Source organism: Canis lupus, chromosome 13, assembly GCF_011100685.1.
Source record: "Canis lupus familiaris isolate Mischka breed German Shepherd chromosome 13, alternate assembly UU_Cfam_GSD_1.0, whole genome shotgun sequence".
Lineage (NCBI taxonomy): Eukaryota > Metazoa > Chordata > Mammalia > Carnivora > Canidae > Canis > Canis lupus.
Genome location: NC_049234.1, coordinates 35,583,623 through 35,596,886, shown reverse-complemented (window position 1 = coordinate 35,596,886; position 13,264 = coordinate 35,583,623). Strand labels below are relative to the sequence as shown.

Below are 13,264 nucleotides of genomic sequence, written 5' to 3'. Positions count from 1 at the left end.
CACAGCTCATTTGAGCAGAGTTGATCTCTCAGTTGCAGCACTTTTTAGAAATGAAAACTCATCCAAATAGCCAAGAATAGCACTATAATTACAGGTTTTAGTTTAGTTTCCGCCCCCCTCCCCTGGTTATAAATTCCTGCTACGCTGGACTGTTGGCCAAGAGCATTAGTTCTTTCCTACAAATCTGGGCCCTCAGCAGGGCTACTTCCTAGTTCCAGCGACTAGGACAGCGAGTCCCATCTTTGGGCAGTCCATTAATTCAGCAGTTTTGAACCTGTTCTGTATGTGACAGTATTAAAAACTTTTAAACAATTTTTGGATTGAGAAGAACATCAGCTGTCACCTAGTCTGAGCTTTTGGGGACTTCTCTGCCCCCCAGCCTTGTTCCTTCCTATAATCTGAGATCTTCCACACAGGCTCGTTTCCCTTTATAGGCAGGGAGCACTTCTTATTTTTCTCTTTTCCTCAGAACTTAGTACTGTGCCTTCCCTTGGGATATTTAGTGGCTGTGCGGTGATTGCTCACTGAGTGAATGGAAGGGGCAGTAGTAGAATGTGAGAGGGAAACATGAACGTGGTGCTCTGGAGTTTCCAGAGGACTTCCACCTGCATTCTCTGGGCTACCCTGTGTGCCAGGCTACGTGCCAAGGCCTTGATGCCTCATTGTATCTTGGTGCCGACTCTAGTGTTGTCTCCACCCCGCTGATGAGGCATTTTGGGATGACAGAGGAGAACTGTCAGGGGCAGGGACTAATTCATACTTGTCTGATCCAGAAGCTCATGACTGGACCGTTACATTTTATTTCCTACCATCTCTTTTCAAGGTCCTATATCCTGTCACCTTAGTGATGTTTTCATTGTAAATACTCTGCACTCTGGTTGTGAAGCTGGGTGGCGGCTTAATGTTCCAGATGAGCTGCCAGAGGCAGAACATTTAGTGGAAAGAACCAGCTGTTGGCCAGGCCTGGCCCTGACCTTGGTGCTTTTACTTTAGCTGTTTGACTATGGATAAGTTGTTTAAACTCTCTGAGCTTTGGTTGCCTCTTCCATAATATGGGAATAATATAGCTACGGTCTGAAGTTAGAAGATAGAACTTAATAGATATTTATATCAAATATTTTTTTATAGAGGGGCTCCAGGGGAGGAATTTGTCTTGTTTGTCAGACCTTCCCCTCTCTGTCCTGCAGAACCAGTCAGGATAGGGAGTGGAAAGCAGAGGCAGAGCTGACCTCATTAGTTTGGACCAGCTTTTCCTAAGCCTGGTCAAGTTCTTTTTGGGCACTAGATCACCTGCCAGTTTGCACAATGCAGGAGAATTAATCCACTGCTGCAGAGAAGTCGATCTGTCTGGTGGATTGAGTATGGGGGCTCAGTGACACATGTGCCCCAGGTGATTGCTGTCCTCATCAGCTGTTCATGTTATTGTCTGGCCCTGATAGAGGGCACCAGAGAAAGCAGTTCCATTGGCTTAGAATCGCACCTGCCTCTCCTGGGTGGGCACTGGTCCTCAGCATGTCCAGGCTGGGTTCACAGGGCTCCTCCTTATTACATTGGGGTGGTGGGGGTGGGGGGCTGGGGTGGATTCAGACACAGCAGTGAGTTGTTAGCGTGTTTGCATGCGTATGTTTATGAAAGTGTAATATATTACCTCATTGTAGAAAGTTGGAAGATAAAAACAGTTTGAAATTACCTGTGACCCCACTAGTCAGAGAGGACTGACCTTAGCTTACAGGTATGCTTTCTTCTTTCTTTTCCACGTGAACATTTTTATGCAGTGGTATCCTAGTGTACATTCAGTCTGGTAATCGGCTTTTTTCCTTCACTTTTCCCCCATCTGTTCTAAGTCTAAATCTGAAACATCTTGGAATGCATTTGTCCGTTCTACAGTGAATGCTTCCTGAGTGCCCCCCACGTGCCCAGTACTGTTCCTCATTGAGTGGGAAGGATATTGGTGGCAGCTCGCACTGCTGCGCACTTACTGAGTGCCAAGCATAGGGCTGGAGACTCCACAAGACTTCTCTGCTCTGCACACAGCTCCGCAGAGGGGAGCGAGGCTGGTCCAGCAGGAATAACTAACACGGGGTGGAGGCTGCACCTAAGCCAGACCTTTTCTGATTGATTTGCTTTCGTTAGCTCACTTCTTCTCCATGCAACCCATTTTATGAATGAGCACACTGAGGCACGTGGAAGTTTGTTGACTTATCTAAGGATGCTCAGCTAGAGCCATGAGTTGAACCAGGCAGTTATCTTCTGAACAGGGCATTCTTTTTTTTTTTTTTTTCCATAATTTTTTAATTGGAGTTCAATTTGCCAACATATAGTATAACACCCAGTGCTCATCCCATCAAGTGCCCCCCTCAATGCCCATCACCCAGTCACCCCATCCCCCTGTCCAATTCCCCTTCCACTACCTTCTGTTCGTTTCCCAGAGTTCGGAGTCTCTCCTGGTTTGTCTCCCTCTCTGATTTTTCCCACTCATTTTCTCTCCTTGCCCCTATAATCTCTTTCACTATTTTTATATTCCCCGTATGAGTGAAACCATAGGATGATTGTCCTTCTCCGATTGACTTATTTCACTCTGCAGAATACCGTAAGTTCCATCCACTTTGAAGCAAATGGTGGGTATTTGTCGTTTCTAATGGCTGAATAATATTCCATTGTATACATAAACCACATCTTCTTTATCCATCATCTGTCAATGGACACCGAGGCTCCTTCCACAGTTTGGCTATTGTGGACATTGCTGCTGTGAACATTGAGGTGCAGGTGTCCCGGTGTTTCACTGCATCTGTATCTTTGGGGTAAATCCCCAGCAGTGCAATTGCTGGGTCATAGAGCAGATCTATTTTTAACTTTTTGAGGAACCTCCACACGGTTTTCCAGAGTGGCTGCACCAGTTCACATTCCCACCAACAGTGTAAGAGGGTTCCCTTTTCTCCGCATCCTCTCCAACATTTGTGATTTCCTGTCTTGCTAATTTTGCCCATTCTCCCTGGTGTGAGGTGGGATCTCATTGTGGTTTTGATTTGTGTTTCTAAACGGGGCATTCTTAACCAGCATGGTGCCTTGCCTCTCCAGGAAGTGGTGAGCTTCAAAGATGAGGTCTGGTCCCTGTCTTCCAGTTGTTGATTGACTGGTGGAAGAGTGAGGCGCTTGACACAGGTGGTGATGTTCTAACAGAGGTGGGCACTTCAGTGCTGTCGGGGCCCTGTACTCTGGTTCAGCAGGAAATGTACCCCAGAGCCGTCACCTGGTTCCTGCCTGTGCGAGGGAAACCTGTTTCTGAAACATAGGCCTGCTGGAATCTTTTGGAGGGAGGCCTCTGCAGAGGGCCTGAGTGTCCCAGCTGGTACTGGCACTTTGTACTGAGGTTGGCCGGTCCTGCTAGAGAGGATGGCTAGGCCATTTACAGAAGTTAGCATGCACTTCAGTCCCCCTGGGCCTTTGGGACCTGGCCTTCCAGCAGGGAGGGCCCAAATGATGCTCTGTCCTGGCATTTCATATCCCCTTGCATTCCAAAATAATTTACTGGATTGGAAAATAGAGATAATATAGTAATCGGGTTAACACATATTTATAGAATGTGAGTTACTGGGTCATTGAGAGGATTTTGGTCCCTTCATGGGTTTGGGAGCAAAGGCACTAACTACCATTCTGGAATTGGGCTCTGGCACACCCAGAGGCACAGCCAGTGGGCAGTGTGACTTCCCGGGCTGCCCTTGAGGCCAGGAGTCAGGTCACCTTGTAAAGCTGAATCAGTGTTTTCTAGAGGAGGCTGCTGCCCATGCTCACAGGTAGAAGAAACTCAGCAAACATGTAGAGTCTGTGCAGATGACTGCAGGAAGGTGAAGGCAGGGCCGGTGTGGGCATCATGCACATGCAGCGGCCCTGCCAGCATGTACAGGCCAGGCCCAGGGCCAACTGCATTTAAAAATTTTTTTTCTTTTTTAAAAAAATATTTAATTACTTAATTATGAGAGAGAGCACGTGCATAAGAGTGTGTGCACACACTCAGAGGGGGGAGGGGCAGAGGGAGAGGGACAGGCGACAGGCAGGCTCCGCATCTGAGGCAGGTCTGGATCCCACAACTCTGAGATCATCATGACCTGAGCTGAAACCAAGAATCAGGCGCTTAACTGACTGAGCCCCACATGTGCCCCTCCCACTCCGTCTTTTTAACCTGCCTGACTTCTTCCCACCTTCCCAGCCGTCTCTGAGCAGGATTCTCTCTGGGGTGTTGCATCTGTGGCTGCTGGCGCATCCACAACTGTCCCTGCTATCGTGACCCTGCCCCGTGTGGTCATGAGTCTTACGCCCCAGGAGCCAGCACGACTTGTGATTGCCATCCTTTTCCTAACTGCCTGTCTTTCCTGAGGTCATTCTGAATTAATGAGGTAACTGCATTTACAGAGCCTCTGAATGCTTTGTGAGCGAGTGGGATTGGCGCTGCTGCCGTGCCCCTGGCACTTATTGGGCACCCATCATAAGCCAAGTCTTGTGCTTCCTAGCTGAATGACCTTCATTGAGTATGTTTACCTTCTTGGTTTCCTGTGGGGATGATGGCCACTACTTGGCTGGCTTCGGGGGCGGTGGGGGGAGGGGGTCGGAGCAAGATAACCCGTGTGTGGAAAGAGTCTAGTATATTTGAGGTCTGCAGTGAGGACCTGCGTCAACAGATGGACGTGACATGGCTTCTGAGCACCTTGTGTGGACACTACCCTATCTGCTCCTGCTTGTTAGCATGCCTCTCCGAGGCTACTGAGAATAAGTGTGGTCTGGTAGGTGTGCCTTGCTTGGCTGGAGCGTGGCCAGCTCTGGAGGGCCCGTGCCTTGACCAAGTGCACCATGTGGATTGTGTTCACAACATGGGCTTTGGTCAAGCAAGCATTCCGTCTCCCATTGAATTCTTATGTGGGTGACTTCTGGGACCTGAGAGTAGGACTTTACACTTGATTGTGCCTCGAGCAACCTCCCTGTGGGAAGTGAATGAGTAGAATGGCCCTGGGACCGTGTGGTGCTCTGATTTTTGACCAGGGACAAGTCACTTAATCTCTTAAAGCCTTGCTGCCTTATTCTGACAGGACATTTAGCCCTGAGAATTGGTTCATAGAGAGGTAAGGTAACCCAGGGGTGGGAGCAGCAGCAAGTTGCTCCCACCTCGGGGCCTGAAGGGCCTGTAGGAGGAGGGGTAGTAGCAGAGCCGGGAACTGGGCCCTGAGCTGAGAACCACAGCAGGGCCTTCTTGGTGGAAGGAGGGGCCTGTTTTAATGATCTCCTATCACCTGGTTGGTGAGCAGAGGGTCTCGCCTTCACGTTAAGCAGATGGCCAAACGCATGATCCTTGGCCCCTGACAGTGATAATAGTGGTTTACTTGCCACACATACAGCCCCAGAGAGGAGGCCACTGTGTGCACACAGGGCCACGTGGAGGTCACACTTAGGAACAGAGTGAAGCCAGGGGCTGCGGGAGGCAGGTTCTGTAGTCCCAAGGGGGTGGGTGCCCCTGGCTCCAGTGAGGATGTCGTTGGCTTGTTTGAAGAGGTCCATGGGCTGGCAGGGAGCTGAAACCCGCCATTCAGGGGTAAGCAGGGACTGCTCCTGGGAGAAGCCCTGGGGTTGGGGGCATTCATGGATGCAGGCTGGGGGCCGGCCTTGTGTGGAGGCCAGTGCAGGCCCTCCTGGCTCCACCACAGGCCGAGACAGCACCTGATATTGGGCCCTGTTTTTAGGCCTACAGCCATGAAGGTGACCCAGCTGCTTCCAAATGGCACAAGTGGGGCCTCCCTGCCCTTCCTCCTTCCTGTCTGCCTCCCCCTGCTCCCAGTGCATTAGCGCCTTTAGTTTTTCCAGTGCTTCACAGACACTGCTTTGCTTCATCTGTAAAGCAGCCCTGTGATGTGGGAGTTGTCACCCCATTTCCACACAGAGATACCTTGGCGTAAAGGACCATTACTCTCCATCTGCTCCACTTAGAGAGGAAAAGCCATCAGACCCAAGGCCATCCGACTCTGACACGCAGGATATTTCAAAGGCGGAGGCAGATTTGCGGGAGGGTGTGGAGGCCCCCTCCGCAGGCGCTGTTCCAGGCTCGGCACCCAGTCCCCTGTTTCTGATTTTGAGTTCTTGTTTCCTGAGGAGGGTCTCTCCTACTGACTGTGCTGTTCCCACTCAGCATGGATCTGCTTCTCCTTAAGGTGATATAACCTAGATGGTCCTTGCAGTGGGGAAATTCAGTTTAGCTCCAATTCCATTTATAAGAGCAAAGGGTACATTGATTCTGTCGGTGAGAGGAAGCCTTGCAGAAGGAGCAAGGATGAGCTAGCCCCGAGCTTGGTGCTCTGCCCTTGTGCCTCACTCATGGGGACGGGTGACTGCATTGCAGCACCCATGAGTCTGGAATTTTCTTGGTACTTGGATCAATCACATTTTAAATGGTTTGCTTCTTCTTTTGCTTTTGAGGCTGCATCAGAATTTTCAGGGGGGCTCGGTAAGTCACATACTGCCTCAGTTCCACCCTCTTGATCACAACTGTCATTGTCGTTGTAGAAAAACTGTATGGTGACTTCTTGAGTTGGAACCTGGAAGAAACCCTTGCCCAGTTTCCTCTGCAACCAGGGAAGGTGGCCACTTTCGTGGTCAACATCAAGGTGAAGCTGGATTTCTCATGCCAGGAGAATCTCCTCCAAGACCTCAGTGACGGTAAGCCCCTGTGACCCCCACTCACCCCCTGGTCTTAACTAGCAGGTTGCAGTTCCTCTGTGCCTGCTGCTCGCTTGTCGTAACTTACTTGCCGTTCATATTAGCTCAAGCTGCTTGAGACTTCTCCTGGGCACTTAGTTTGCCTACAGAGTTCCTGTACAGATCTGAAAATAAAGAAGTACTTTCTAGTTAAATCATTTCTTAATTCACAGTCTTTACTATTGTATGCTCATTTGCCAGGAGGTCATCCTGAATGGGTGGAATTACTGCATTTTTTTCAAGTTTCACTGCTGTGATCTAATTAGCTGTGATGATAAAGCTCTCCTTCAGAGTTTGGTGGTTTCTCTAAGGAGGTGGCGCCTGGAGAAAAATGGGCATTTATACTTGTAGCGGTAGGGCCAGCTAATTAGGAGTAAGATTTACTAGGTTAATTGTGCCAGACTACGAATGGATGTGTGCATTCATACTTCCATTTGGAGGCATCGTGGGGTGTATTAGTTAGCTCAGGCTGCCATAACAAGATGCCACAGACAGTGTGTCCACACGTCAGAAACTGAATTTCTGCGGTTCCGAAGGCTGGAGGTCTGGGATCAGGGTGCTCACATGTGTCCCCTCCAGTTCTTATGAGGACAGCAGTCCTGTCAGATTAGGGCTCCACCCTTATGACCTCACTTAACCTTTATGGCCTTCTCACTTTTGGAGACAGGAGGCCCTGTCTCCAAATACAATCACGTCTGGGGTTAGGGTTTCAACACAGGAATTTTGGGGGCCACAACCATTCAGTGGTCTGAGACAACAGATTTTGTCAGTAGAACTTGCTGTGTAACTTCGGGTGAGCAACTTTGGCTTCTCTTAGTTTGCTAGTTTATGAAATGATCATCGCCATCTTTACGGTTGTTGGGAGGATTTGTACTCTATTCCACCTGCAGCATGGTGAGGGTTCAACAAATGTCAGTTAGGTTCTATCTCCCCATCACTCATCTGTACCATTACATGACATTTAGCTGTCTCTTCTTACAAAACAAGCAGTGGACTAGCCTCTTGGACAACAGAATGAGTAACAAGGAATGGTCTGTCTCCTGGAGGACAGTGATGATGGCAGCTAATATTTAAGAGGTTTACATAAATCAACTCACTGAATCCTTGCAGCAACCCTATGAAATAGGTGCTCTTAATGTCTCCATTTTACAAATGATGGCATTAAGGCCCAGGGAGGTTGAGTAATTTTCCAGAGGGCACACAGCTAGAAAGTGGCAGAACTGGGTCACGAATCCAGGCAGCCTGGCTCTGGAATCTGTCCTTGTAACCCTTCTGTGGCTCAGAGGGTCAGCCAGAAAAATAAATACGGGATTAGAGCGCCCCGAGACTCAGGGACCCAATGAGATGCAGCTCCCTTTATCTGGCAGGGTCCTGTAGGGGCTCCCGAGTTGATGTGGGGCTTGGGCCTGAACCAGGAAGTTTCCTCAACGAGGAAGCCTGGGTCCCCTGGGCCTTGTAAGGAATCAGCTGGTACACAGGCCTAGAGGCCTGTCAGTTATGAAGTGGGTTTTACCTCCAGGGACTAGATGTCTGTCTGTCTGGCTGTCTCTGGGACTCTGTTCCTAGCCAGTCTCAGTTGCGCCTGGGTGTTTAGTAAGACTGCTGTTCCATGGAACTCAGGAAACAAAGGTTAGTTACAGTTTCATGTTCCCGTGATGGGGAACTCTTCCTCCGTCTCGTCCCTCTGAGGAATCTCTGGCCACATCGGCCACCTCGTCCCAGGAGCCTGCCCAGATGTCCTGCTTGACCCTTTGTCCTGGCACTGCTCTTACCCAAATTGCTTTCCCCCACCATCTGCAGACCCACCCCTGACGTTCAGATCACAGTTGAGGAGCCTCCCTGTGGAGAGGCCACCCTGACCACGTCAGCTGGACCAGCGCCCCCTCCCTCATCATTCTTGTCATAGTGCCTGCATTATTAACTGCACTTGTTCCCTGGAAGTATCGTGTTGGTTTTCCCGGTCCCTCTGTCTCCATCCTCTAGATGAGACCCCATCTTTCCTATTCAGGCTGTATTCACACTATCTGGGCCACAACGGAGAAAGAGCTATGGTACGTTAGTGGTCTGGATGTGGGAGCACCTCTCCCCCCTCCTTCTCCTAGTATGGGGCTCCACTCCTCAATGTCATTGCCTCTCAGGGCTCCACCTTGTGGCACTGTCACCCTGGGCATTAGGGTTTCAACATCAGAACTTGGAAGGGGGACCTAAACATTCAGTCCTTAACACTCTTCATGAAATTTACACTCCTGTGCTCTCTGCTGTTTAGCCATAACGAGCTTCCTCGTATAATACTAATATTTGGGGATCCCTGGGTGGCGCAGCTGTTTGGCGCCTGCCTTTGGCCCAGGGCGCGATCCTGGAGACCCGGGATCGAATCCCACATCGGGCTCCCGGTGCATGGAGCCTGCTTCTCCCTCTGCCTGTGTCTCTGCCTCTCTCTCTCTCTCTCTCTCTCTCTCATAAATAAATAAAAATTAAAAAAAAAATACTAATATTTGATTAACATTTTTTGGTATATTATTAACAAAGGTAGAAAAGCAAATTTACTGTTGGACACATCAGAAACTGTGAAAATGTCAAGTGGATTTAACATTGTATCAGGACTTAAAGAATATCAGATAAGATGGATTTTTTTTTCCTGTTTGTAAACTGCTTGATATCACCAGACTACATTTTTCTGCAAGTAGACAGGGGGTTACAGAAAGAGGTTCTGACTTTTCTTTTTCCCAGGAAGGGAGTTTGGTAAAATAAATGGTGCCTGACACCTGTCCAGGGAGTGCTTGATTAGATATTGTCCCAGGGGCTTGTCAGGGCAGGGAGACTTCCAGCCGAGCTATCTGGCTGTGAGAGTGAAGGACAGGACACTGACCTGGCCACCTGCCAAAGGTGGCGTGCCCTCCCCGAGAGACACCACAGGAGGCCTCCAGGGGAAACCTTACCTGTCTTCGTTTTGGTGGCTATGAGTTTATGTGCTCAGGCAAGACAGGGTTTGTTATATTACGGTGTTTCTGCCTTTTGTTACAGAGCTCTGGAGCATTGCCTCTGCCTTTCCAAGCTGAAAGTAAAATTGTAGTCTGAGATTTGTATTCTGGGAATATCTTCTCTCCTTTAAAATAAAGCCAGATCAAAGGGAGCTAGGATTATGATCACTGAGTGCTTTTGTAAATGGAAGGCTGGCCTGATTTCCCATCAGTTAGCCACAGCACACGTGTGAAATTGGACATGGTTATTACTAACTGGATGCCCCCTTTACTGATGATAGTGAATAGAAGCTCTGGCTGGTACTTTCCGCAGCAAACTGAGAATCTTAATGTCCACAACCAGGGAGAGTTTTATAGAGTTTTATATGGGCACCAAGGCCCACGAAGGACCTTACGGGGTCGGGTAAGCGGGTGAGCGTCTTATGTGTAGTTTAGGCCAAGGATTCAATAACTTAAGAAACAAAACAAACAAACAAAAAAGAGAAAAGACAAAAGACTCCCCCAGACTCTCAAACACAGAGAGCACCCTGGCGGTTGCCAGAGCAGAGGTGGCTGGGGGGTGCCTGGGGGGCTGGGTGAAGTGGGCAAGGGGATTGGGAGTGCACTGACCCCGGTGGCCAGGGGCGTGTCAAGTCATTGTGTTGCACGCTTCAAGCTGCTGATACCATATTGTGTGCCAGGGACTACTGTGGCCTCTGGGAACTGGGAGGTGACCCTTGTGTGGCTCTCAGTCCAACACTTTCAGAAACCGTCAGCTGAGGAGCACCTATGGGCCCAATTTGCTTTTCCAGTGTGGACTCAGATTAACTATGGGTACTGAAATTAGATGCCATTTTAAGAATTTAGAGCAATAAATATAGCTATCATGCAAACCAGGACACTGGAGTTGTGTGGGCTGTAGGTACATAGAGGAGAGTTAATATTTATCGAGTGATGTCAGGTGCTGCCTGTAAGCCTGGACTAGCCCCTTGATTTAGACTCTGGGAAGTAGATGATTTTATAAAATTATTCCCATTTTGTAACAACAGGTGGGAGGATGGTTGTCGATGAAAGGAGATTGAAGAGAAATCCAACAATAAAATGCTATGTGCAATCCTAATCCTGTCCTGGATTTAATAAAAAGACTCGAAGGACATTTTTGGGACCTCAGTGTTCTGGATGGGGCACAGGAGCAACTGCCTTCCTTGGCAGCCACCCCGCACAGCCTGGGAGGTGAGGGCTCGGCTCACATGCTCTCCGTGTCCCTGGGCTGAGGACCCAGCTGCTCTCGGCGTTGAGCTGTGTCGCAGAGTGAGAGGGGTAACACCGCCCTCCTCAGTGTGATCTGTTGTGGATTTTATTGCTTCTGGTGTGTCAGCTCTTCTCCACTGGACTCCTGGACTTCCACAGAGGCTCTCTCATTTGTGGGTGATTGTCTAAATCAGCGTGCTTTTGGGGAAAGATCATAGAAAACTCTTACTCCTCCATCATAATGATGTCACTGTCTGCAAAAGTGGTTTTAAACTGCTTTTAGTAATTCTTTAAGAGATAATAATGGTATTGGTATTTGGACTGTGTATTAATGTGGAATAAAGTGAGTAATTAATTTTGTGGCCCTCTGATTCTAGCGTCTGGTCTTGAACTAGGATTCTTGTATAGAAGAAAAGAGGTAACAGATGTAAGAGAATAGAAATTAAGTAAAAACATTGAATAAAACTTGAATAAAAATAACAGCATGAAATTATGAGGTGTTGGGGCACCTGGGTGGCTCAATCAGTTGAGTAGCCAAATCTTGATTTTGGCTCAGGATCCTGGGGTCAAGCCCTGTGTTGGGCTCTGTGCTCAGCAGGGAGCCTGCTGGATGTTCTCTCCCTCTGCCTCTCCCTCTACTTGCATGACCTCTTTCTCTGTCTAAAAAAAAAAAAAAAAAAAAATTAAAAAATGAAATTATGGGGCACCTGGGTGTCAGTTAAGTATCTGCCTTTGGCTCAGGTGATGATCTCAGGGCTGTGGATTGGGAGCCCCATGTCAGGCTCCCTGCTCAGCGGGAAGTCTGCTTCTCCCTGTTTCCCCACTCCTCTCCTTGCTCAGGCTTGTTCTTTCAAATAAATAAGTAAAATCTTTTTAAAAAGTGAAATTACAAGGTATTTAAAAATAAATCTGCTTGCCCTGTATACTGCCAAGGCCTGGAAACTGACCAGCCTCAGAGCAAGGAGCTCCACATCATGGTCTGGAAGCACTCTTCCCGACTCAGAGAAGCCAGGGCTCCTTGGAGAAGTGGCCTGTTCCTGGTCTGGAGCAGGAAGTTTAGTAAGACGATCTTGAAACATGGCATGAGACCTATAGCAAGGACGCTGTCAGTGTGAACTGACGTTGTGTCAGGAGGACCCGACCCAAAGGCGCTGCCGCTGACAGTTTGAGGATCACTAAGGGTGACAGCTGTTTTAATTCTGCATTCTTCGTGCTGCTAGAAAGAATCTTCCACCTTTGCAAATGACTGGGAACCAGTTCATTATTTTGAACGTGATAAGTAATGAGTATTCATTCTGCTTTTCTATGCATGTGGGCCAGTAGATGACCCAATAGTTGATGACAGGAGTTTCTCTTTACCCACGTGCTCCAGCTAACAGTAGAAGAGGGATGATAGAATCAGAATACCATCATTTTGTGGTCCCTGATAGATGAGTGGACCGGGACCATGAGCATCCACATAACAGAGTAAGAGACAACCACTGTGTTCCTCCTGGGGGGAGAACACATGCCTCTGGAACATCACATCTGAGACAGGTCGGTGCTCCAGATCCAGCTACCGATTTGCGGGGATTTGGACGACAGAACTTGTTAACCAGCACCAGTCCAGACCAGGGCTCTACAGCGCAACGACCCGCTTTCCTCAAGGGTAAAAGTGTGAGGGGAAAGAGGCATGGAGTCGGGGACAGCATGCACAGCAGGGTGAGTGTCCGTGCGCTCAAGGACACACTTAAAAATGATTAAAATGGTCAATTGGGCATGATGTGTATTTCATCCCCACCCCCAAAGGGATAAGAGGGCTTCCTGTAGTTAAACTTAGCCAACTTAAAACAGTGCATTTAAACACCATATTTGAAAATACCTTGTGCAACTAAGCCCAAGCGTGCACGGCTACATGCTCCGGTAGTAAGGCATTTAAAAGCTCGGAAATGACCGTGAGATTGGGGCCAGGCTAGCTTCAGGGGAGGGAGGATGTCGTGATGGGGATGGGGCCAACGGAGGGCTTCCAGGGGCTTGGCGGAGCCCCATTGCCCTAGCAGTGCACAGCTCTGCTAGATCTTCATTAAGCAGTGTACTGCACTGTGTGCAGCTTATGCAGCTTGATCACTATTGTATTTTACAGTAAAACGTTTTTAAAAGAACAAAAACATTACAAATGTTTTCATCATAGTGCTTTTGCATGATAGCTTTTTCATTGGATTGGAGGGAAACATTTTTTTTGTCCATGAGGTTTTATCTACGAAGGCATTGTCTTGGAGATCAAGTCGGGCCACTGCACATACCCTTTCCTGGGGGGATGTTTGAGCATAAGGAAC

General features: G+C 48.6%; 1 protein-coding gene across 1 annotated transcript in view; it reads left to right on the top strand.

The window, feature by feature from the left end:
• The window catches only part of TRAPPC9 (trafficking protein particle complex 9), a 544,705-nt gene that overhangs the window by 141,397 nt on the left and 390,044 nt on the right, over positions 1-13,264 (top strand). The window contains 1 exon segment of the mRNA XM_038555604.1: positions 6,547-6,699. Within this exon segment, the coding sequence (XP_038411532.1) occupies positions 6,547-6,699 (153 nt within the window).